This window comes from Pristiophorus japonicus, chromosome 7 (genome assembly GCF_044704955.1).
Source record: "Pristiophorus japonicus isolate sPriJap1 chromosome 7, sPriJap1.hap1, whole genome shotgun sequence".
NCBI lineage: Eukaryota > Metazoa > Chordata > Chondrichthyes > Pristiophoridae > Pristiophorus > Pristiophorus japonicus.
The window spans coordinates 94,187,794-94,213,091 of record NC_091983.1 but is presented as its reverse complement, the minus strand read 5'-3'; the positions used below and the strand labels follow the sequence as shown (position 1 = coordinate 94,213,091).

At 46.5% G+C, this 25,298-nt stretch overlaps 1 protein-coding gene across 1 annotated transcript in view; it reads right to left on the bottom strand.

The window, feature by feature from the left end:
• Nucleotides 1-881: 881 nt before the first annotated feature.
• LOC139266596 (exostosin-1-like) overlaps nucleotides 882-25,298 on the bottom strand; it is a 365,501-nt gene continuing 341,084 nt past the window's right edge. The window contains exon 11 of the mRNA XM_070884192.1: nucleotides 882-2,754. Coding sequence (XP_070740293.1) covers nucleotides 2,569-2,754 — 186 coding nt within the window. The 3' untranslated portion in view covers nucleotides 882-2,568. The remainder of the gene's footprint in view (nucleotides 2,755-25,298) is intronic.

Sequence of the window (25,298 nt, the reverse complement as noted above, 5' to 3'; positions counted from 1 at the left end):
CTCAGAGATGCCCCCTGATGTGTCCAAATTTCTGACCCTAGGGTCACTTGCATGCTGGAGGTAGCTCTTTGCTGGGAGTTACACCAGATTGGGGCCACGCCTTACTGCAACAGGCTTCAGGTTTTGAGCAGCAGGAGGAAGGCAGCCGCTGAGCTGCTTGAAGAAAATCCTTTTTTTCCCCTAAATTATTTTTCCTGCTGCTTTGGGCCTATGCACAGCCATACTCTGAGAGTACTTGCACAGACCCCTCTGTGATTGAATCCCCCTCATATTTGAACATTGGATGTTGGGACCTAATAGGTGCATTAAAACTGGGAAAACAGGTCACAGCATGGTGGAGGCTGTGCTTTCCTCACTTCCATGTGATTTGCCTGCATCTGCCCAAATACGGCTGGTGCATCTTTTGCCATCTGGGCTGCCGTCTGGAAAGTGGGGAGGCAAGACATATTGGCTCTGTCCACCCCAGAGACTCTAGAAAACTGGTGGGATGAGACCAGAAGGCCATAATGTCATTAAGTGTGTCTGTATTTATCTTGCTAGACAAGTTACTGGACAGTACCCCTCTAAAGAGATATAATTCAAGAGAAACTCTGATCATTTTTATGAATCAAATGAGAAAACTGAATTTCAATGTTGATTTTAAACATAGCTTCTCAATGATTACAATTCATACCCCAGAAAAATAACTTTAGCATAGACACAATGAACCAATGATGGGTCAGGATTGTTTAAGATCAAATTTATAAGAAATTCAGGGTGGAATTAACAATTCATTATTATTTTAATTTCAGTTTCATAACAGTAATTTAAACTGATTAAACCTGATCCCATTGATCATTCATTTTTTTTCATAAATATTATAAATGAGAATGTAATCAGCTGTTAAAATCTACAAATTGCCCCAAAGACATATTTTGCAGAAGTGTTACTGTTGAATGTTACCTGTATTTAATCTACTTTACTGAGATAGCAATCAAAACATGTTTGGGGTGGGGGTGCTGTTAATGAAGTCCCATTCCAGAAGTAAATTGACCCAATGTACCAGTCTCCAACTTGGTCTGCTGCTCACTGAATCTCCATGTAAATATATTATAGGTCAAACCAAAGCAAAATCCATATAACTATCTATAATGAGACTTTTTCTCACAGAATTGTTGTGTCAATGAAGAAATTTCTCATCATGAAAGCTACTTTATAGCAATGACATTTCTTCTGGATCATGGCAAAACAAAACAAAACAAAACAAATATGTTGACGTTTCACACTGGCATACGGGTATAATATCAATTCGTAATGATAAGCCAATAGTATAAAGTGCCATCTATGTTCTGAATTTATTTCCTAATCTTTTGGTCTGGCAATCAATATAATCAGATTTGAAATGAATCATTGCTTGTGGCAATTCTTCTTTGAAAAGTTTTACATACAGTCAAAATGAATCTATAAATCTAACCTGTATGCTGTGATAAAAGATAAAAAAGCAGCTCACAACTCGCAAACAACCAGTCACCTAGACAAACTCATTTTTACAACTATTAGCAAAAGCGACCTTGGATCATGCTATTTCAAAACTGGCTTGTTTATTTTGGATATGTGGCGTACTTATTTTTAAGTTTTGTTTCTAGGGTTAAAAGAATCTTTCTGTACATTACTGACTCAGAATCGCTAGAAATTTCAGCTCCCTGGGTCACAGGACATTGCCATTGGTCCCATTCTTTGCATCTACTTAGGCCACAAAGCAGAAAACAATGTATATTGTATGTACTAAGAATAGCAATTGCTATATCAAAATATCATGTTATTGTTTAGGATTGTAAGTTTGTGGTTCATTAGTGTACCAGATTCGGATCCTGGCAATCCTCTCAAATATTGTAAGGTTCCTGACTCGGGACCAATGGTTTCATCCAGCTCTCAATTCAGTTGGTGTGAATTGATCATCAGCACCTGTGAAGGTTTCTTTTTCAACCAAGCGTGCAGTGTAATTTCAAAAGATACACTGTGCATGTTGAGAGTTGCTTTGAACCATCTGTCTTATTCTGTAACTATAATTAGTTGCTACACACCAGTTCTTGTTCTCATTGAATATACTTTTGACCATTTAAAAAGACACAACTGTCAGACACAGAGAAATAATTAAAATGTAAGAGGTGACAATTGGACGAAAAAGCAAAAACAAGGAAAACTGATTTGTATTCAGCTGAGCTCCCCAATCCCCTTGCAAGCTTTAAATAGAAAATGTACATTCTTTGACCATAAATTTGCTATGTGTTGTTTATCCCTAAAATCCTCAAAGATTAGGCACGATTGTCAGAGATTTCAGTCTGTGTAGACAAAATAAAACAGTAAAATGATCGGAAACATCTCAAAAGCCTGTCTGGCAGCTATCTTTCAGATTGCACTAAGGTCATTGTCGTTTGGTCCCCAGAAGGTGGAGTATTCTTGTTGCCTTATTGTTGTTTTGTGTTACAGCATTGGCAAGAGTTACTTGGGGGCTCTATTTGAATATAATAGGCAATTGCCACAAGCTTGTAAGTACAACAATCCATCTCAATTGCCTGTAGCAGGGCTCTATAATCGTTCAATGTCCCGGTACTTCTTGCGTAGGATGGAGACTTGGTCTTTGAAAAGGATGGGATCCAGCCTCATTTGTGAGTGAATGAGAGGCATGAAGCCAAACCAGCTGGCAAAAGTGTTCATGCAGGTCTGGCGTTGTGCAAAATGATCTGGATCAGCCCAACGGGAAGTCTTTGATCCCTGGGGAGAAAATACAGAGTCAATACTTGAAAATAAAAAATAGCAGCAAAGGGGGAAAAAATAACATAACCATAAACCAATCATATTATTTAAAATGCTTCACTTTACATTTTGGAAAACTTCCATAGTGCCAGACAAGAGATTTAAACCAGTGTTGTGTGGGACATTTCACACCTTGCAGATATACGATAGAAAAACACAAGATGGATGGCTGTAACTTGTTATAATAGTACAGCATTTCCTATGAGGGAGTCATGTGTCATTTTAATTATGGAAATAATTATGCAAGATTACGAGAAGTATAACATAAAGTAGAAAATATGGCCTCTAACCATACCTTGGTAACGACAGTGGGGGAGAAATTCCCCAGGGCCCCGACTGGGGGCGGTAACTGACTGGGGGCAGGACATCCTGTGCCCGCCAACTGCAGTTACTGCCCCTCAGAGGAAGTGGAGCGCAATCTCATGTGCTCCACTTCCTCTTGGGGCGAGTCCCGGGGCGATGCTGGGTCGCGATCGGCAGTGCTTCGCAGATGCTCTGCGTAGCGCTGACGCGGTTCAACATCCCTCGGAGAGTTGCTGCGCACATTGCATGGCATCTGATGGCCTCCCTGGATCACTAGGGTGGCATAGTGCCGAGGCCGCAGCCCAGCACCCAAAACGGAGTGCTTGGCTGCATTATGGCCCGGACCATGCAAGGGGCAAGGAAATCGGGCCGATCGGTGAGTCGGCAAAACCGCCAAGATAGTGGCGTGGGGCGCTCGCGGCCTCCCTGGGAGCGGATGTCGGCCCAATTCGCGACCCGCGAGGCTGGCACTGACAATGCTCGCGGCAGCTTTGCTGGGCACAGGGCAAAATCCACCGTGGAGCGGGCAGGAGTTGGTGCTAAGGGGTTGTTGCGCATCGCCGGCTGCACGGTGGTTTTGGGCGCTACCGGCGGTGTGCGGGGTCACCGTGGCGGTGTGTGGGGTCACCGTGGCGGTGTGTGGGGTCACCGTGGCAGTGCCTCCGCTAAGTCCCGCAAAATTTTGCCCCCAATGTTTGAATATTAGTAGGCTAGCTTGCTATATTGCCCTCAGTGTTAAACTTATTAGAAATTATTTTCAATTGCAAAACCTCTACTGTAAAAAGAGAATCCTCACTGAGCAGATCATCTTAGTCATACTGATGGAACTAGAATATGAGTCCTACAGATTAACCTCAAATAAATGTAAAAATTGTAAACATTATTTTCACTGTGCTATGGATCTATGTGGAGAACATTTTAGGAAGAGAACACTTTTATGTCCTGGTTGTTGGTCATAGTAGACAGCATGTGCACTTAATTTGACAATCGCATCTCATTTTACTGCTAGTATTAATATTTAAGCATCACAAAAAAACATTTTTAATATGTGGACTATAAAATTGTTCTTGTCATTGATCACAATTATCTCACAACTTCAAAACTGCAAATGTTCTGATTGTAACACAACCTAACCCCTGAACACCTCATGTCCTGTGTCTAACCTTCATGTGAAATACTTGCAGCGTGCTTTGTGTTAGCTCAAAACGATGACTCAGACAGCAATAATGTCGTGTTTGCTTTTGAAGCAAGATTAAAAACTGCAATTACTTTTATCTTGAATGTAGTTGTTGAAAATTGCATTTCTCAAGTCTGTGTTTATATATTGCTCTTTTTTAATGTGCTTACATACACACCATCTAAGCACCTTTAAGTGGTTCATTTGTTCTCAGGATGTGATTGATGCTGGCAAGACCACATTTTTATTGCCCATCCCTAGTTGCCGAGAAGGTAGTGATGGAATATTTCCTTGAACCAGTGCAGTCCATGGTACTCCTACAATGCTGTTAAGTAGGGATTTCCAGGATTTTGACCCAGCAACAAAGAAAGAAAAACAGTAAAGGTACAAGCCAGGGTGGCAAGTAACTTGTAGGAAACATAGAAAATAGGTGCAGAAGTAGGCCATTCGGCCCTTCGAGCCTGCACCACCATTCAATATGATCATGGCTGATCATGCAACTTCAGTACCTCATTCCTGCTTTCTCTCCATATCCCTTGATCCTTTTAGCCGTAAGGGACACATCTAACTCCCTTTTGAATATATCTAATGAACTGGCCTCAACCACTTTCTGTGGTAGATAATTCCACAGGTTCACAATTCTCTGAGTGAAGAAGTTTCTCCTCATCTCGGTCCTAAATGGCTTACCCCTTATCCTTAGACTGTGACCCCCGGTTCTGGACTTCCCCAATATCGGGAACATTCTTCCTGCATCTAACCTGTCCAATCGCATCAGAATTTTATATGTTTCTATGAGATCGCCTCTCATTCTTCTAAATTCCAGTGAATATAAGCCTAGTCGATCCAGCCTTTCTTCATATGTAAGTCCTGCCATCCCGGGAATCAGTCTGGTGAACCTTCGCTGCACTCCCTCAATAGCAAGAATGTCCTTCCTCAAATTAGGAGAGCAAAACTGGACACAATATTCAAGGTGAGGCCTCACCAAGGCCCTGTACAACTGCAGTAAGACCTCCCTGCTCCTGCACTCAAAACCTCTCGCTATGAAGGCCAACATGCCATTTGCCTTCTTCACCGCCTGCTGTACCTGCATGCCAACTTTCAATGACTGATGTACCATGACACCCAGGTCTCGTTGCACCTCTACTTTTCCTAATCTGTAGCTGTAGGAGACTTGATGATGATGGCGTTCCCATGATCTTGTTGCTATTGAAAAATTATGTCCTTTCTCTATGAAACTTGCAGAATATAGTCATCAGACTTAGGTGGCTGTTTCAATAGTTATACCTAAGGGTCGATTTTAATGCCAGGTAGGTGGGCAGGTAAAAATGAGCAGGCTATTTACTCACTCAGAACTCGAGCCTTTCGCACCATTTCCGATTTTAAGCTGCAGGGTTCTGCAGGCGAATGGGACACCCGCCAGGCCTAATTAATTTATTACATCATAAGGCCATGGTTGCATTTTAACTGTGGCTTTCCTGCCAGGCTGAGCAGGTCCAGAGCTGTTCTGTAGACAGAAAAGGCTTTCCAAGGTAAGGGTAAAACTTTCCTCCTTGGGGCCAGGAGGAGTAGGAGTGAGACTGTCCCGAAAACCCTCCCCACCACTTACCGGCAAGTCGATCGGTGGCCTGATTTTTCCCTGCTGGCAGCCACTCAGAACCCATAATATTTGGATGAAACTATTTGTACTAACTGACTGGAAACCATTTCTCTGATTGGCTCTCCATTATCACATGACCTATTGCTGATTGGTCCCCTTGGAGGATCAGCCACACCCTGAAGTTTCTCTGGAATGTGTAAATAGAACGGCCCAGCCTAACTTTGCACATTGTAACTGTTATGTATGTATGTAGACCTTACCTAAGTATAAGACTTGCCACCAGGGGGCACACCTGTGGGAGACCTAAGCGTCACCTGTGCACCCTGGAGCAAGCAGGTATAAAAGGTGACTCACCATGCTGCTTCCTCACTCTAGAGTCTGAAATAAAGAGACCAAGGTCACAATAGTTTGAGCTTGCTAAATAGTCCTGTGGATTTATTCTGAACATAACAAATTGGCGACGAGTAACGGATCATGAACTTTCACGCGATAATGGCTGCCGTTGGTATTCTTGAGAGCTTTGTTGAGGGTGATGATTGGGAAGCCTTCGTTGAGCGCCTCGACCAGTATTTTGTGGTCAACGAATTGGACAAGGCTGAGACAGCGGCCAAGCGCAGGACGATTCTCCTCACCGTATGTGGGTCATCAATATATGGCCTCTTAAAAAACTTGCTGGCACCGGTCAAAATAACGGACAAATCCTACGCAGAGCTGTGTATGCTGGTTAAGGAACATCTCAAGCCAAAGGAGAGCATCCTGATGGTCAGGTACCGCTTTAACATGCACCGTTGCTCTGAGGGCCAGAACGCGGCGCATTTTGTCGCCAACCTAAGATGCCTTGCGAGGCAGTGCGACTTTGCAGGATCCTTGGGGGAAATGTTGCGGGACTTTGTCGTGCTTGGAATTGGCCACAAGGTCATCCTTCGCAAACTGCTGTCTGCCGATCTCCCTAGATCTAAGCAAGGCTATCACGATAGCCCAAGCCTTCATATCCACGAGCGGTAACACGAAACAGATATCTTCACAGAATCGAAGCTCACCGATGAGCACCGTGCATAAAATAATGTTTGTAGCAGGCAGAACGGCACAGGGCAGGGCCCACCCGATTGCAGAGGCCTAGAGTGACTCAGAGTCTGCCATGGGATATGAATACGTATCAATTAGCACCATGATGGCACTGCGGGGGCAGCCATAGAGCAGATCAATGTCGATTCAAGCCATATGTGTCCAAGGGCTGTGGAACAATGGGGTAGCTCCAGCGAATGTGCAAACGATCTCTGACTCACCACGTGGTAGAGTCAGGAGAGGATGACCGATCCAGCGAGGATCACAATGAACGAGCAGAGGAGACAACTGAACCTGAGGATGAAGAGGAAGTATATGGGCTACTCGCCTTCACCACCAAAAGCCCTCCGATAATGTTAAAAGTTGAACTTAACGGCACTCTAGTCTCCATGGAACTCGACACAGGAGCGAGTCAATCAGTCATGAGCCAGAAGGCTTTCGAGAGGCTGTAGAGCGATGAAGCCAAGTGACCCGAGCTGATCCCAATTCAGGCAAAGCTGCGCACCTACATCAAGGAACTGATACCAGTTATTGGTAGTGCAGACATAAGAGTATTCCATGAGGGAGCAGTGCATGATTTACTACTGTGGATTGTTTCAGGTGATGGACCGACGCTGCTTGGCAAAAGGTGGATGGGGAAGATTCGATGGAACTGGGAAGACCTCTGCATACCCTCTCCGGCGAACGAAGCCTCCCTTTCCCAAAGGCCGAGGAAACGCCCTCTTCCAGCTGAACCAGGCATCGAAGTGCAGATCCATTTGCAGATCCCCGAGGCACAGGCCGCTCATCACAACCACGAGGAGGTAAAGTTCAACCGAGCAGAGGTACAGGTGCGGTACCCACCAACCGAGGCGGACAACCCCTTCGCGACGATGGAAGAGGCTCCAGGTCGACCATGCGGAGTGGGACTCCGGCCGAAACAATCCGAATGCGTCTTCCCGCCGCCAGAGGCAAAATACCTGGGGAGGAAGATCGCAGCAGTCGGCATCACGGACACGGACGAGAAGGCGTCCAGACCACGGGACGCAGGTGTATCCAGATCATGGGATGAGAGGGCGTTCAGACCATGGGATGAGAGAGCGTCCAGACCACGGGACGAGAGTGTGTCCAGACCACGGAAGGTTGCCGCAACGGTCAGAGGACTGTTTCGCCCAGCAAGGAAGACGACGGGGTTTGGGGCAAAGGTAAAGGGGCAGCCCGCGGTGAAGGCCAGGAACCGACCATGCTCAAATAAATTGTGTGCACCATGTAACCCGTGCAAGCGGTCTTTCGCGGCCAATGATGTACCATTGTATGGGGTTGGGGGTACCTTACAATAAGCCAAAGTAGCGGGTGAACATCACCGGTTGTATATGTATCTGACAAAGTACTTGTAACAAGTGATGTGTTATCACACAGGGTCGGGTGTGTTGTACAGCAAGCCAAAGTAGCAGGTGAACCCCAACCAGTTGTATATGTATCTAACAAAGCATTCGTAGCAAGTGAGATGTTACCGCACGGGGTCGGGAGTGTTGTGCAGCAAGCAAAAGTAGCAGGCGAGCCTCAAACGATTGAACATGTATCAAATAAGTTAAACAAAGCAGCAGCCTGTGTTCACAGGACTGGGGAAACGTACCAAAGAGTGTCCCAATATGTGCTCGAGTCAGACAAACTGCCCATCCCACAAGCTTGGGAAGGCAGAGGCACCATTATCAATGTGTTGTTTCGAGAATGTCCAACACTGTCTGTGCACTGTAACATGATCCACCACGGGCCAGGCACAGCCTGCAGACCCACTCGCGGTCGTGGAAGTGCTAGAAAGTGAGGGGTCGACTGTAACGGCCCCCCAGCTTAGGGCCTGGACCAGCCAGGATCCGATGTCACCACCTGCCAAAGGTGAACTGCTAGACGGGATATGGCAACCTATCTGCCAAAAAGACGTGAGACCCATCCCAACGTTGCAAAGCAAGGCAGGGCGGCTACACGCAGTCAGTGGTCCGGTGCCCCCATACTATGGCCCAATGTCCACAGGGACCACTAGGCCTCCCACCACTATTGAAAGTCTTAAGGCCATTGCGGCCATCCTGGGCTTGCCAGACTTCAGGGTCAGCGCCCAAATCACTAAACCTAGCACCACACATGCCATGGTAGACTCCCTACAGACCCTGCTATCCTGGGTGTTACGCAATCACCAGACTGAATCTCTCAGAACCGAGCCTTCCACATGCCATCAGCAGAGAATGCACCATAAATGCACGGCCCCTCCACACGACATCAGAATAAGTGATGTAGATCATGTTCAGGGCCCCAGTCGGGCCGCTAGCACCGCATTAGCCAAGGGGGGGGAATGGAGTGTATGTGATGAAAACAGAGTGTTTGAAACCATGTACCGGGCTAACGAGTAAAGCAGTGGGACAAGATCACACTGCGAACGACAGATAACCAGGAACCACACTGAAAGGACCTGGTCCCCAGCGACCCACTAACCGATCAACTTCACCGTCAACCACAAGGATGAACCCACCATGTCAGGACTTCAACCCAGGCGATCGACCCGGGGGCGTGGGGCGCCAGATCGCCTCAACTTGCAAATAACTTGCACAATAAGACTTTGGGGGTGTGGGGGGAGTGATGTTATGTATGTATGTATACCTTACCCAAATGTAAGACTTGCCACCAGGGGGCACACCTGTGGGAGACCTAAGGGTCACCTGTGCACCCTGGGGCAAGCAGGTATAAAAGATGATTCACCATGCTGCTGTCTCACTCTAGAGTCTGAAATAAAGAGGCCAAGGTCACAACAGTTTGAGCTTGCGATATAGTCCTGTGGATTTATTCTGAACATAACAGTAACATGGTCTATTTTGACTTCAGAAGTCAAAAAGGACACATCTCTCCCCCAGCTGAAGTCCCGTACCCCAGCGGAAGTGCATGATCTATAACCCGCCTCCCTTCCCGCCCCCCCGCCATAGATGGGGCATTGTGTGCGGATTGTTAACAGGTTTATTGGGTATGAAGTGAATAGTGTTAGTGTCGTGACTTCCGGATTTCATCCACTCCAATGATGTCCCTTGTCACACACGTACCGAGCTTTCCGAGAAATCGGGTGTGGGTGTAAAGGGGGTTAGTAGAAGGTGATCCGACTTCCCTGAGTTCCCTCTCACCCCTCCGGTACCCCCCACCCATCTCTCTCCCCCACCCTGTCTCTCCCCCACCCCATCTCTCTCCCCCACACCGTCTCTCTCCCCCCCAAGGCTCTCTCTCTCTCCATTCCCCCAAGACTCTCTCTCTCCCCCCCCCCGCCATGAGGCTCTCTCTCTCCCCGCATATGGTCTCTCTCTCCCTTCCCCCCACAAGGATCCCTCTCCCTCTCTCCCCCCCAAATCTCTCTCTCTCTCCTCCTCCCCTCACCCCCCACAAGGCTCTCTCTCTCCCCCCCCAAAGGCTTTCTCTCTTTCTCCCCATCCCCCCAAGGCTCTCTCTCCTTCTCTTCCCCACCCCGCCAAGGCTCACTCTCTCTCTCTTCCCGCGCCCCCATTCTCTCTCTCCCTCCCTCCCACAAGTCTCTCTCTCCCTCTCTTCCCCCCAAATCTCTCTCTCTCTCTCCCTCCCTCCCACCACCCCCCCCACAAGGCTCTCTCTCTCCCCCCCCCAAAGGCTTTCTCTCTTTCTCCCCCCACAAGGCTCTCTCTCCTTCTCTTCCCCACCCTGCCAAGGATCTCCCTCTCTCTTCCACCCCCCCCCCCACCCAAGGCTCTCTCTCTCTCACCCCCCCCAACGTTCCCTCTCCCTCTCCCCCCCCCCACAAGGCTCTCTCTCTCCCCCCCCCCCAAAGGCTTTCTCTCTTTCTCCCCCCACAAGGCTCTCTCTCCTTCTCTTCCCCACCCTGCCAAGGATCTCCCTCTCTCTTCCACCCCTCCCCCCCCACCCCAAGGCTCTCTCTCTCTCACCCCCCCAACGTTCCCTCTCCCTCTCGCCCCCCCCCCCACTAAGGCTGCCTCTCTTCCCCCTCCAAGGTTCTCTCTCCACCACCCCCCGCAAGTCTCTCTCTCTCTCCATCCCCCCCACAAGGCTCTCTCTCCCTCTCCCCCACCCCAAATCTCTCTCTCTCTCTCCCCCTCCCCGCACCTCCCACAAGGCTCTCTCTCTCCCCCCCAAAGGCTTTCTCTCTTTCTCCCCCCACAAGGCTCTCTCTCCTTCTCTTCCCCGCCCTGCCAAGGATCTCCCTCTCTCTCCCCCCCCTCAAGATTCTCTCTCCCTCTCTCCCCCCCAACCCCAAGGCTGCCTCTCTTCCCCCTCCAAGGTTCTCTCTCCACCCGCACCCCCCGCCCAAGGCTCTCTCTCTCTCCATTCCCCCCCCAATGCTCTCTCTCTCTTCCCCCCCCCCCCTCCCAATGTTCTCTCTCTCTCCACCCGCCCCCCCCGCCCCCTGCCAAGCTTCTCCCTCTCTCTTCCCCCCTCCCCGGCTCTCTCTGATTTTTCTGTAGCCATGTCTCAGTAAACCCTTTTATATTTGGTTCCTCGCAATGTATTATTGCCTCCAGTTCCCCTGTTTTATTACGGGCACTGTGTGCATTGCTGTGACAGACAGACAAAAAGCAAAGGATGGTATGAGTCATGAGCTTGGACTGGAAGCATGCTTAGTGTTCGAAGTTTGCAAAGATTTTCTTTCAGTGATAGTGCAAGCATATTCGTATGTTAACAATACGGAGTACCTTGCAAAATATGGGTATCGTTGTGCTTTTGGAAAGCTGGTGAACAGTTGCCAGAGTGCTATGCATGATTGTTCTGTGATGCTGCACCAGACTTACAGTGAAGTGCTGTTAGAATTCATTGCAAATCAATATTGTACAAGTAGGCAAAGTGTGAACACAGTTACTTTGGCAACATTTCAGAGACCAATGAATTTCTTCCTCATCTGCACATGTAAGACCACATTCATCCTTTCTACAATCTTTAATTACACTGCACTGGTGGAAGCCTCCCTGAAAAAGTGCAACATCCCCACTGACACCTAGGAGTCCCTGGCCAAAGACCGCTCTAATTGGAGGAAATGCATCCGGGAGGGCGCCGAGCACCTCGAGTCTCATCGGCGAGAGCATGCAGAAAGCAAGCGCAGGCAGCGGAAAGAGCATGCAGCAAACCTGTCCCACCCTCCCTTACCCTCAACGACTATCTGTCCCACCTGTGACAGGGACTGTGGTTCTCGTATTGGACTGTTCAACCACCTAAGGACTCATTTTTAAGAGTGGAAGCAAGTCTTCCTCGATTCCGAGGGACTGCCTATGATGATGATGATGATGATGGATGATACACTGGTGGAAGATACCCCTGTGCATGCTTCTGTGGATGATCTATTGCAGCAAGACCTACATTTTCTTATTAAGTAGCTGTCCTTCAACCCATTGATGTACTTGTTTTTCTCCCTTCAGTAGGAGGACAGCTTTAAAGTAGAGCCATAGCCCTGCAAGAGTTTTAGGGATATGGAATTATATTTTGCTCTGGTTGCTAATGTGAGTGAAAAAGTTCATGAATATAAAGTACAGTAAACCTTTTTAAAATCACATTGACTTTTTTCATTCAAATTAATGACTGGAGGAAAACATAGACTGTATTTTCTCTATGTTTCTGCCTCTGTTTGCGTTCGGAGGGGCAGTATGGCAGGGATGATTTCCAGGCACGCGGCCAGCTCCCAGCGTCCCACTGGGAAATTAGTTGCCGGTTTTGCAGCACTACCTGGGAGCGTTGAGCCGGTGTGGAATGCCACTGGTTTCGACCGCGCATCGAATTTTGATTGACGCCGATCCTCTAGCACCCCGTAGCGCGCCGCAGTGGGATCGCCTGGAAAACCAGAGCTATCCCGGCGGCGGTGAGTCAAATAAGTAATGAATGAGGTAAGTTTGATTGTTTTTTAAATTTTTTATGATTTATCCTAATGTGGGGTGTGCAAGGTGTTGGGAATGTTTTTTGTGTATTTTATGGGGGGGGGGGGTTCCCCATGGAAGTCTCCCTTAGGGCGCTCCGAGGTTGGCTATTTAGCAATGGATTTTCAGTTGCTCAGCCCTAAAAGAGATGTGTAACGCCTCCGTTAGCGTTTTGCTCCACACTTAGGGCCCAGATGGCAAATTTTGTGGCTGCAGACGCCAACCATTTCCCGGCGCAAACTTTACCACCCCGCCGCCATTACCGCCCCCGAAATAACCAGAACTGAAAATCCAGCCGTTGTTAATGTCCAGATCCTGCCCAAAACATCTGCGTTAAAAACTTCCAACAGTAAACCAATATCATTATACAGACATTCCGATGATTACCATAACTCCAAGAAGGCAGGCCATACCATGTTATGAGATGGCAATAAATTATATTTTTTATTGAAAATCATAACTTGGAAAGTTATCAAAAAATGGATTCTTCTGTTTGGAATGCCATAAGCCAGGTTTACTGGCTATTGTTGCAGACAATGAGGTGTTGGTTAGGCTAAATTTACGAGTGTTTTAAAAACTTGGGGGGAGAAATTCTGCATGTTAGGGCCCCAGTTAGCGCCTGGCGGGGGCGCTAATGGGGTGCTCAGGCAATAGTGCAGCGGTGGGGTGAATTCCGTGCCGCAGAGCAAATTCGCCGGTCCCATAGCGCTGCCGATAACAGTTAGCGCCTCGGCTCCTTTCACCATGCAGATCGTGACGTCAGAGAGCATGCAACGCTTGCTGGGTGCCCGATCTGCAAACCTCTGTAGCACCCCACCCGCCTTATCGCCTCGCACTGACAGCGCCAGGGAGCGGAGGCATGAACAAGCCAGCCGGCTACTTAAATTAAATAAATGTGCCCCAGCTGTCAAGGAACTTCCATTCCAAAGGTCAGTTATGCGTGCCTGATAACGCAGGATGTATCTGCAGCCAAATAAAGGCTGCTTAGTCCCCGGAGTGTTGCGGTCTATCAAAGGACTTTGCATTACATCCCACAGCATATCTCCGTTCTACACTCTCTGAATCATTGGGACTTGGTGTGCAGACTTCAGTGACCCTCCCCTTTAATGGCTGGAAGGTGTCTTCGCCAATGCTCACTCCCAATTACACAACACTTCATATTTGTTATCGTTGGAGCCTAACGCCACTCACCTATGCCATTAGCGTCTGATTTAGTGCTCCCCTGCATCCTTTGAGCATTGAGACTGAATTTAGCAGGCAGCGAGATTGATTTGCACTAAGCACTAAACTTCCAACTTCTCAAAGGATACCGAATTTCTAGCCCATCATGACTAAGTGACTCAGCCCCTTGCATACATAGTCACGTGAATTTGATGCTGGGTTCTTATTTTTTCCTTTCCTGAAGGTGCTAACCTTTGTTAGAGGTAATGGGAGCCCTCCAGTACCTCATTCAAGTGACCGTTCATCATGGGTATGTCTAAACAGTGTTGGCAACATATCCAACTACTTGGGGTGGGGTGGGAGGAGAAACAGGACAGCCTGATCCTTTCATCATCTGATGACCATGAATGTGCACTTTCCAGCAGAGATCACTGTTGGATGATGATCAGGAACGCTGACTGACTTTACCCCTCTCTGCTCCAAGGTAGTGAGCCAATTGTAACGTCCCCTCCACTACACCAGCAAAGATCAGCTAACATCACCAATCAGAGATTAAATTTGGGATGTACCTGGTTTGCATGGTTGAGTTCCACACTGAGCAGTTATGGTAGCACTTTAATTTGCACATTCGAGCACTTAAAGATTTACTGCTATTCTTTCCTGATTTAACTCGGCAATCTAGTGACAGTCTTAGGGTATGAGAACTGCTGCACAAATAATGTTAATTGTTTTTTATTCTAAAAGTTTATCTCGCTGTGAGGTTAAATATGTTTTAAGACTACATAACTGTTTATATAGTGTTAACCACATATCATTCCTAACGCAGGCTATGTGCTTTATAGGTACATTTAAACTACAGAGAAGCATTCCTCTGTTCACTGTTTTTTTTATCAGTGCTCCAAACGTTATTATCTCAAAAGAACATAAGAACATAAGAAATAGGAACAGGAGTAGGCCATATGGCCCCTCGAACCTGCTCCGCCATTCAATAAGATCATGGCTGATCTGATCATGGACTCAGCTCCACTTCCCTGCCCGCTCCCCATAACCCCTTATCGTTTAACAAACTGTCTATTTCTGTCTTAAATTTATTCAATGTCCCAGCTTCCACAGCTCTCTGAGGCAGCAAATTCCACAGATTTACAACCCTCTGAGAGAAGAAATTTCTCCTCATCACAGTTTTAAATGGGCGGCCCCTTATTCTAAGATCATGCCCTCTAGTTCTAATCTCCCCCATCAGTGGAAACATCCTCTCTGCATCCACCCTGTCAAGCCCCCTAATAATCTTATACGTTTCGATAAGATCACCTCTCATACTCAACCTTTCCTCATAATTAAACCCCTCATCTCCGGAATCAACCTAGTGAATCTTCTCTGAACTGCCTCTAAAGCAAGTACATCCTTTTGTAAATATGGAAACCAAAACTGTACGCAGTATTCCAGGTGTGGCCTCACCAATACCCTGTATAACTATAGCAAGACTTCCCTGCTTTTATAGACCATCCCCTTTGCAATAAAGGCCACATGCTGAGTATGAACTTTTGATGACATTCAAATATAATCTGCACAGATCCATCTTGCCATAAACATACAGTTCAAAGCTTCACATTTCACTGGCAGAAATGTTGCTTAATTTAAAAATTCATATGGCCTTGATCCTTTAGTTGTTGATCTACTTAAGTGGTAATTCAAAACATAGTTTAGTAAATTGCTCAAGCTTATTTAAAACATAAAGAAGATATTTGTACTTTCTGTCATCAATCAATTGTATTAGGCAATGGAGATTCTTTTTTTTGATGGGATTTGAATAGTGGTGAAGATGGTCTTTGAAGATGTAATTAAAACACTCAGGTCAGGCAAGAAACAAAAGTTGAAAAAAAAAGTAATGTTTCGCAGCATATCTTTGGGCCTAAGTTAACTAAGAGGCTCGGTTGCTTTGAAGGCTGCTCTCAAGCAGTTGCATTTTTCTCAGAACCCAATGGATTCTTCTAAACTCTTTTGTTATGAAACACAAACAAGCATTACAGACTTTGAAAAATAACCTTGAAGTATAAAAATAAAAGACCACAGGATCAATACACAAGATATAATCCTGCACATAACTCCTGGAAGGGTCCTGAAAGTAGTATTTCATTATGATATTTAGATCTACACTGTTCACTTAAGTCATTTGCCTATCAGGCCTTGTTCACTTACTGACATCCATGCTGAAAATGATTTATTAATCTACCCTTTGGCTTTAGAAATTGGATAAGGCCCAAAAACAGTGTGCAATCAACCCGCACCCTTCGGAGTACTGCGAGCAGTACACAAACTTGGTGCTGCTTGCTAATTTACATCATTGTAGCATTTAGCCCATCCCTGGTGGAAATTACTGTTCCGTCACAATGGCCAAGTTGTGGAGAATTCAGCAGACCACCACGAATTGGGACACATGCTTCGGTGAGTACTGTAGGGCTCCTCCAGAGTGGTCCAGGCAGCGGAACCATTGCTTCAGCACTCCAATGGTCTGCTCTATGATGTTCTGTGTGGCAGCATGGCTTTCATTGTACACACGCTAGCCACGTCTAGTTGGGTTGTGGAGTTGAGCTTTGAGCCAGGTGGTCTAGGGATAGCCCTTGTTGCTCAGCAGCCACCCTCTGGTTTGTCTTGGTGACTCAAAGACTGAGGGAACAGCAGACTGACAAAGAATAAAAGCATCATGACTGCTGCCAGGATACTGGGCATTCACCATCATGATGTGCTGAGCATGGTCGCACCAGCTGCACAGTCAGCGAGTGGTAACCTTTGCGGTTGTAGTACAAGGGGTATGGCGGGAAAGCAGGAATGGGGTACTGAAGTTGCATGCTCAGCCATGAACTCATTGAATGGTGGTGCAGGCTCGAAGGGCCGAATGGCCTACTCCTGCACCTATTTTCTATGTTTCTATCTCAGCATTTAGATACCATGCCCACAAATCCATGGGTGTGCAGTCAATTGTGCCTTGCACCACGGGGAAGCCCACTATCCTGGCAAAGCCACGTGCACTCTCCGTCTGCTTCTGTCTGGTCAGAGAGAAGACAATGAAGTTCCCTCTCCTGGCATAAAGAGTATCTGTCAGCTTTCTTATGTAGCAGTGGAAGGTGAACTGGGAGATGTTATAGATGTCGCCTGCTCCAGCCTGGAAGAATCCTGACATGAAGAAATTCAGGGCCATGGTCACTTTCACAGCCACTGGCAGCGCTGTCCTTGCCCTGGAGTGAGGCTGCAGGTCTTGTTGCAAGAGGTGGCAGAGTTCTGTGAGCACCTCCTTCGTAAATCGCAGATGCCTCAGACACTGCTTCTGGCTCAGGTTGAGGTAAGAGAATTGCTCTCGGAAGACCCTCGGTGGGTAAGGCCTCCTGCTGAGAGCCCTTCTCCCTCTCTTCCTCCTCCCTCCATGAGCAGCTAGTCTTCTTCTTCACTGCCTCTGCTCCATCTCCCTGTCACGCTGCAGGCCAAGGGGGTCAACAGTTAGAGCTCCCATAACTGGGAGCACGTAGTCTGAGCAGAACCCTTGAAGTCAGAACCAAGTCTTTCTCCACTTGCAGCACCACTCCTTGTCACCTCACCAACTGTAAATAACTCCAAAAGCTCCAAACACTTCCTCAAACTTACACAGAGTTAGTAGAAATAAAAAAGCAAGTTACCTCAAAGTTGTTGATGATCCCTTTAAATAGCATTTGATGACCAGGGGGCAGTGCTGTGTGGCGGGGTCAGATTGGTGGAGGACTTTTGTCTTACAGATGTTTAATGTAAGGCCCTTGCTTTCGTACGCCTCAGTGAAGATGTCGACAATGGCTTGGAGTTCGGCCTCTGAATGTGCACAGACACAAGCGACGTCCGCGTACTGTAGCCTGACGACAGAGGATGGGACGACCTTGGATCTAACCTGGAGACGACGAAGTTGAACAGGTTCCTATTGGTTCTATAGTTTAGTTCCACTCCAACAGGGAGCTTGTTGAGAGTGAGATAGAGCATTGCAGCAAGGAAAATCGAGAAGAGCGTTAGTGCAATGACACAGCCCTGCTTGACCCCGGTCCTGAGATGGATTAGGTCTGTGGTGGATCCGTTGGTCAGGATCACGGCCAGCATGTCGTTGTGGAGCAGGCGGAGGATGGTGACAAACTTCTGGGGGCAGATGAAACAGAGGAGGATGCTCCATAGTCCCTCATGGTTGACAGTGTCAAATGCCTTTATGAGGTCAAAGAAGGCCATGTACAAGAGTTGGTGCTGTTCCCTGCATTTCTCTTGTAGTTGTCACGCAGTGAAGATCATGTCTGTTGTACCCCTTAGTGGACGGAATCCGCATTGTGACTCTGGGAGGAGCTCTTCAGCCATAGGGAAAAGACGGTTGAGGAGGATTCTTGCGATGACTTTCCCAGTGGCCGACAGCAGGGAGATTCCTCTGTAGTTACCGCAGTCGGATTTGTCCCCTTTTTTGAAGATGGTCACGATTACAGCATCTCTGAGATCTCCCGGCGTGATCCAATGGTTTTTGAAACACTACTTATCCAAATAGTGGATCTTTTGAAGGCATTGATTAATTTTCTTTTAGGAATGACTAAAGTTAGTTTGTGCCGATTTCCACCGTGAATTGCTGTATGTTTTGGGTTGGTGGATCGGTCAAAGCGAAACGTCAAGGAGGCGGCGCGGTGAGTCGGGAGGTTTATAAAAGGCCCAACAGGTGGGGAGCAGCCAGCGTGTCATCGAGGAGGCAGCGCGGTGAGACGGGAGGTCTATAAAAGGCCCAACAGGTGGGGAGCAGCCAGCGTGTCATCGAGGAGGCAGCGCGGTGAGACGGGAGGTCTATAAAAGGCCCAACAGGTGGGGAGCAGCCAGCGTGTCATCGAGGAGGCAGCCAGCTGATGCAGCTGCAGCAGGGAGAGAAGGCAAAAAAGAAGTAGAAAGAAATCGAAGGGTGACATCACAGCTAAGGGGGTAAGTGATTGGCTGGTGATTGGTGAGTAGTTTTTCTTTTTCTTTTCTTTTATCATTGTTGTTGTCAAATTAAGTTAATCGAGGTGTTAAGTCATGGCAGGAGAGCTCGGACACGTGTGCTATGTGGGAACTTAGGGATGCTTCCATTGTCCCTGACGACTGCATGTGCGGGAAGTATATCTTGTTGCAGCTCCTGACAGAGTGCACTGCTCTGTGGGTGGATTCACTCTGGAGCATCTGCGATGCTGAGGATGCTGTAAATAGCACATTTAGTGAGTTGGTCACACCACAGGTAAAGGTTAGACAGACAGATAGGGAATGGGTGACCAGCAGGAAGAGCAGTGGAAGGAAGTAGTGAAGGGGTCCCCTGCGGTCATCCCCCTCCAAAACAGATACACCGTTTTGGGCACTGTTGGGGGTGATGACTCATCAGGGGAGGGCAGCAGCTGCCAAGTTCATGCCACCGTGTGTGGCTCTGCTGCACAGGAGGGCAGGAAAAAGAGTGGGAGGGCTATAGTGGTAGGGGATTCTATTGTAAGGGGAATAGATAAGACTTTTCTGCAGCCGCAATCGAGACTCCAGGATGGTATGTTGCCTCCCTGGTGCAAGGGTCAAGGATGTCTCGGAGCGGCTGCAGGACATTTTGGAGGGGGAGGGTGAACAGCCAGTTGTCGTGGTGCATATAGGTACCAACGATATAGATAAAAAATGGAATGAGGTCCTACAAGCTGAATTTAGGGAGCTAGGAGTTAAATTCAAAAATAGGACCTCAAAGATAGTAATCTCAGAATTGCTACAAGTGCCATGTGCTAGTCAGAGTCGGAATTGCAGGATAGCTCAGATGAATACATGCCTTGAGGAGTGGTGCAGAAGGGAGGGATTCAAATTCCTGGGACATTGGAACCGGTTCTGGGGGAGGTGGGACCAGTACAAACCGGACGGTCTGCACCCGGGCAGGACCGGAACAAAGGGGGAGTGTTTTCTCGTGCTGTTGGGGAGGGGTTAAACTAATATGGTAGGGGGATGGGAACCTATGCAGGGAGACAGAGGGAAGTAGAATGGGGGCAGAAGCAAAAGATAGAAAGAAGAAAAGTACAAGTGGAGGGCAGAGAAACCCAAGGCACAAATCAAAAAGGGCCACAATACAGCAAAATTCTAAAGGGGCAAAGTGTGTTAAACAGACACGCCTGAAGGCTCTGTGCCTCAATGCGAGGAGTATTCGTAATGAGATGGACGAATTAACTGCGCAGGCAGCAATGAACGAATATGATATAATTGGCATCACGGAGAAATGGCTCCAGGGTGACCAAGGCTGGGAACTCAACAGCCAGGGGTATTCAACATTCAGGAAGGATAGACAGTATGGAAAAAGAGGTGGAGTAGCGTTGCTAGTTAAAGAGGAAATTAACGCAATAGTAAGGAAGGACATTAGCTTGGATGATGTGGAATCTGTATGGGTGGAGCTGCGGAATACTAAAGGGCAGAAAACGCCAGTGGGAGTTGTGTACAGACCACCAAACAGTAGTAGTGAGGTTGGGGATGGCATCAAACAAGCAATTAGGGATGCATGAAATAAAGGTACAGCAGTTATCATGGGCAAGTTTAAACTACATATAGATTGGGCTAACCAAACTGCTAGCAATACGGTCAAGGAGGGTTTCCTGGAGTGTATTAGGGATGGTTTTCTAGACCAATATGTTGAGGAGCCAACGAGAGGGCTGGCCATCCTAGACTGGGTGATGTGTAATGAGAAAGGACTAATTAGCAATCTTGTTGTGCGAGACCCCTTGGGGAAGAGTGACCATAATATGGTAGAATTCTTTATTAAGATGGAGAGTGACACAGTTAATTCAGAGACTAGGGTCCTGAACTTAAGGAAAGGTAACTTTGATGGTATGAGACGTGAATTGGCTAGAATAGACTGGCGAATGATACTTAAAGGGGTGATGGTGGATAGGCAATGGCAAACATTTAAAGATCACATGGATGAACTTCAGCAATTGTACATCCCTGTCTGGAGTAAAAATAAACGGGGAAGGTGGCTCAACTGTGGTTAACAATGGAAATTAAAGATAGTGTTAAATCCAAGGAAGAGGCATATAAATTGGCCAGAAAAAGCAGCAAACCTGAGAACTGGGAGAAATTTAGAATTCAGCAGAGGAGGACAAAGGGTTTAATTAGGAGGGGGAAAATAGAGTATGTGAGGAAGCTTGCCGGGAACATAAAAACTGACTACAAAAGCTTCTATAGATATGTGAAGAGAAAAAGATTAGTGAAGACAAATGTAGGTCCCTTGCAGTCAGATTCAGGTGAATTTATAATGGGGAACAAAGAAATGGCAGACCAGTTGAACAAATACTTTGGTTCTGTCTTCACGAAGGAAGACAGAAATAACCTTCTGGAAATACTAGGGGACCGAGGGTCTGGTGAGAAGGAAATCCTCATTAGGCGGGAAATTGTGTTGGGGCAATTGATGGGATTGAAGGCTGATAGATCCCCGGGGCCTGATAGTCTGCATCCCAGAGTACTTAAGGAAGTGGCCCGAGAAATAGTGGATGCATTGGTGATCATTTTCCAACAGTCTATCAACTCTGGATCAGTTCCCATGGACTGGAGGGTAACTAATGTAACACCACTTTTTAAAAAAGGAGGGAGAGAAAACGGGTAATTATAGACCAGTTAGCCTGACATCAGTAGTGGGGAAAATATGGGAATCAATTATTAAAGATGAAATAGCAGCACATTTGGAAAGCAGTGACAGGATCAGTCCAAGTCAGCATGGATTTAAGAAAGGGAAATCATGCTTGACAAATCTTCTAGAATTTTTTGTGGATGTAACTAGTAGGGTGGATAAGGGAGAACCAGTGGATGTGGTGTATTTGGACTTTCAAAAGGCTTTTGACAAGGTCCCACATAACAGATTGGTGTGCAAAATCAAAGCACATGGTATTGGGGGTAATGTACTAACGTGGATAGAGAACTCGTTGGCAGACAGGAAGCAGAGAGTCGGGACAAACGGGTCCTTTTCAGAATGGCAGGCAATGACTAGTGGGGTGCCACAGGGCTCAGTGCTGGGACCCCAGCTATTTACAATATACACTAATGATTTAGATGAAGGAATTGAGTGTAATATCTCCAAGTTTTCAGATGACACGAAGTTGGGTGGCGGTGTGAGCTGTGAGGAGGACTCTAAGAGGCTGCAGGGTGACTTGGACAGGTTAGGTGAGTGAGCAAATACATGGCAGATGCAGTATAATGTGGATAAATGTGAGGTTATCCACTTTGATTGCAAAAACAAGAAAGCAGAATATTATCTGAATGGCGGCAGATTAAGAAAAGGGGAGGTGCAACGAAACCTGAGTATCATGGTATATCAGTCATTGAAAGTTGGCATGCAGGTACAGCAAGTGGTGAAGAAGGCAAACGGTATGTTGGCCTTCATAGCTAGGGAATTTGAGTATAGGAGCAGGGAGGTCTTACTGCAGTTGTACAGGGCCTTGTTGAGGCCTCACCTGGACCTAGTTTTGGTCTCCGAATCTGAGGAAGGATGTTCTTGCTATTGGGGGAGTGCAGCGAAGGTTCACCAGACTGATTCCCGGGATGGCAGGACTGACATATGAGGAGAGACTGGATCGACTCTGCTTGTATTCACTGGAGTTTAGAAGGATGAGAGGCGATCTCATAGAAACATATAAAATTCTGATGGGACTGGACAGGTTAGATTCAGGAAGAATGTTCCCGATGTTGGGGAAGTCCAGAACCAGGGACACAGTCTAAGGATAAGGGGTAAGCCATTTAGGACTGAGATGAGGAGAAACTTCTTCACTCAGAGAGTTGTTAACCTGTGGAATTCTCTATCGCAGAGAGTTGTTGATGCCAGTTCATTGGATATATTCAAGAGGGAGTTAGATATGGCCCTTGCGGCTGAAGGGATCAAGGGGTATGGAGAGAAAGCAGGAAAGGGGTACTGAGGTGAATGATCAGCCATGATCTTATTGAATGTTGGTGCAGGCTCGAAGGGCTGCATGGCCTATTCCTGCACCTATTTTCTATGTTTCTATATTTCTATTATTCTCTCTGGATTTTTGAAAACAATAACAGGAATTCCTCCTATAATTGTATCTGTTCTTCATACTGAAAATTGGATGCTGAGCTATGCATGCATTGCACTTGTCATTTCATCACACTTGAGCTGAGTTCAGAGTTTAGGAAGAAAGTGCTTTGCCTGCTTTTCTACTTTTATACGGTCACGTTTCATTTTTTTCACAAAAGCATGTTTTTACCGGTTGTAGACTTGTTCTTACTGATCCAAAAACCTGCCACATTTATTGCCCTGAAATTCCGTTTTGGCCTTCCCTCGGGCATTTTAGAGAAAAAATACGCACTTACCTTAAGCTGCTGCCCACGTTCGACTTTCCGATGCCGTGGCCTCCTTTCTACTGTGATTCACAGCGCGTGCACGTCGACACGTGTGCTGGCCTCGAGCTGGAGTCACGTGGCTCTGGGCAGCCAATCAGATAAAATATCATAGTAATAGGAGTTTCGCAGTGTCCTAAACTCCTATTACTATGATTGTAATAGAGCCCGAAACACCCAAAACACGAATAAAAAATAGAAAATAATTACACTACATTTATTTAAATTAAAGTTATTAATGTCTTAAAAAATAAGTTCCCGATTTTTAAAAGTTTTTTTAAATAAACTTATCGTTGTGGGTTGGGTTTTTAATGGTAAAATATGTTTGAATAACTGTATTTTTATATGTTTTTTGTGTTATTTTAAAACACCTGCATCTGTAAAAGTAGGCTTTGTGTCTGCTTTTTCAGGTGTAAGATTTTTGAGGACATTTGTAAGCATAAATATCGGAAATTTCCACTTACAAATGTCCTCGCTCTCAATCTGCAGAGGATTTGTCAAGCCAGAAACTTGACCGATCGGAAATGCTGGTTTCCAGCGCATGCGCATTGCGCGCTAGAAACTGTAATTTCCGATGCCTTCCCGGGTCAGTAGGAACTCCGTACGGATCCGGGGAGGCCGGAATTTCAGGGCCAATGTTTTATAACCATGACCAATGCACAGTGTTCTGTAAATAGAAACATATAAAGAAGACCTTTGGAACTGTCATTAGACCCTAAAAGTAGTGTCCATGAACAGTGTAAATAATTCTCGGTTCCCATTTAGCTTATCTATTTTTTTTAGTCCTTACTTGTTTTCTTATGCTTTAGCGCTGTTTCAAAATAAACAATGTTTTTTACTGAGTTTCTCAAAATTTATGTAGGTTTTGGGCTTAATTTTCTCCCACCTTTTAAAATTAGGAAAAAAAATCTGCGGAAAAACAGCTTTAATGGTCTTCACTTGTTTCGTAGGTTCCTGTTGTGTATGCAATATCTGTTAGACTGAGTACTGTTTAACTCCAAGAGGTATGACCTTGGCTCTGCTTTATTAAGGCCTAAAGTGACTAATATACAAAATGGCTGGCCTTTTACACTTGGGCTGCACACACCTCTGAGATTGTAACATAGTCTTTTACAAATTGAGATAGTCCAGTGTTTTACGCTCCCGGGTTGACCGTCTCAGTTCAACTCCAGCCTTGGGTGAGTGTTCAGAGTGTGTTGTGACCGGTGGCTGGGTGGCTGACCGAGTGGGAGTGGCAATGGCCATGTCAGGGATTGAAAATCCATTTTCAATGAACATGTCAGTGATTGAAAGTCCCAATTCACTGATGACCACTGAGTCCTCCGATGACTGGGGGTAAGTTGGTTGGTCGTCGATTGTCTCTTCCTCCGCCAGTGTGCCGCAGCTTTGTCTGATCCATATGTTTCCTGCATGTTTGCCCATTTTTGAGCTTGACAAATAAATACTCTTTTGCCCTCCTTGGCCATGACAGTACCAGCGATCCACTTGGGACCCTGACCATAATTCAGAACATATACAGGATCATTTACAGAAATATTGCATGGCACAGATACCCTTGCTGACTTTGTCTTCTATATTCAACATGATTATTCAAGTCAGGGTGTACAAGAGATAACTTGGTCTTAAGACCTCTCTTCATCATTAGTTCAGCAGGCGAAAACCCAGTAAGCGTGTGTGGTCTTGTCCTGTAACTAAGCTGTATGCATGACAGGCGGGTCTGCAGTGACCCTTGAGTTACTCGCTTCATACTCTGCTTTATTATTTGGACAGCATGTTCTGCTTGCCCACTGGATGCAGGTTTGAACAGTGCTGACCTTACATGTTTGATACCATTGAGCTTCATGAGCTCTTGAAACTCCTGACTGGTGAAGCACGATCCGTTGTCGCTAACAACGATGTCAGACAGACCATGTGTCGCGAA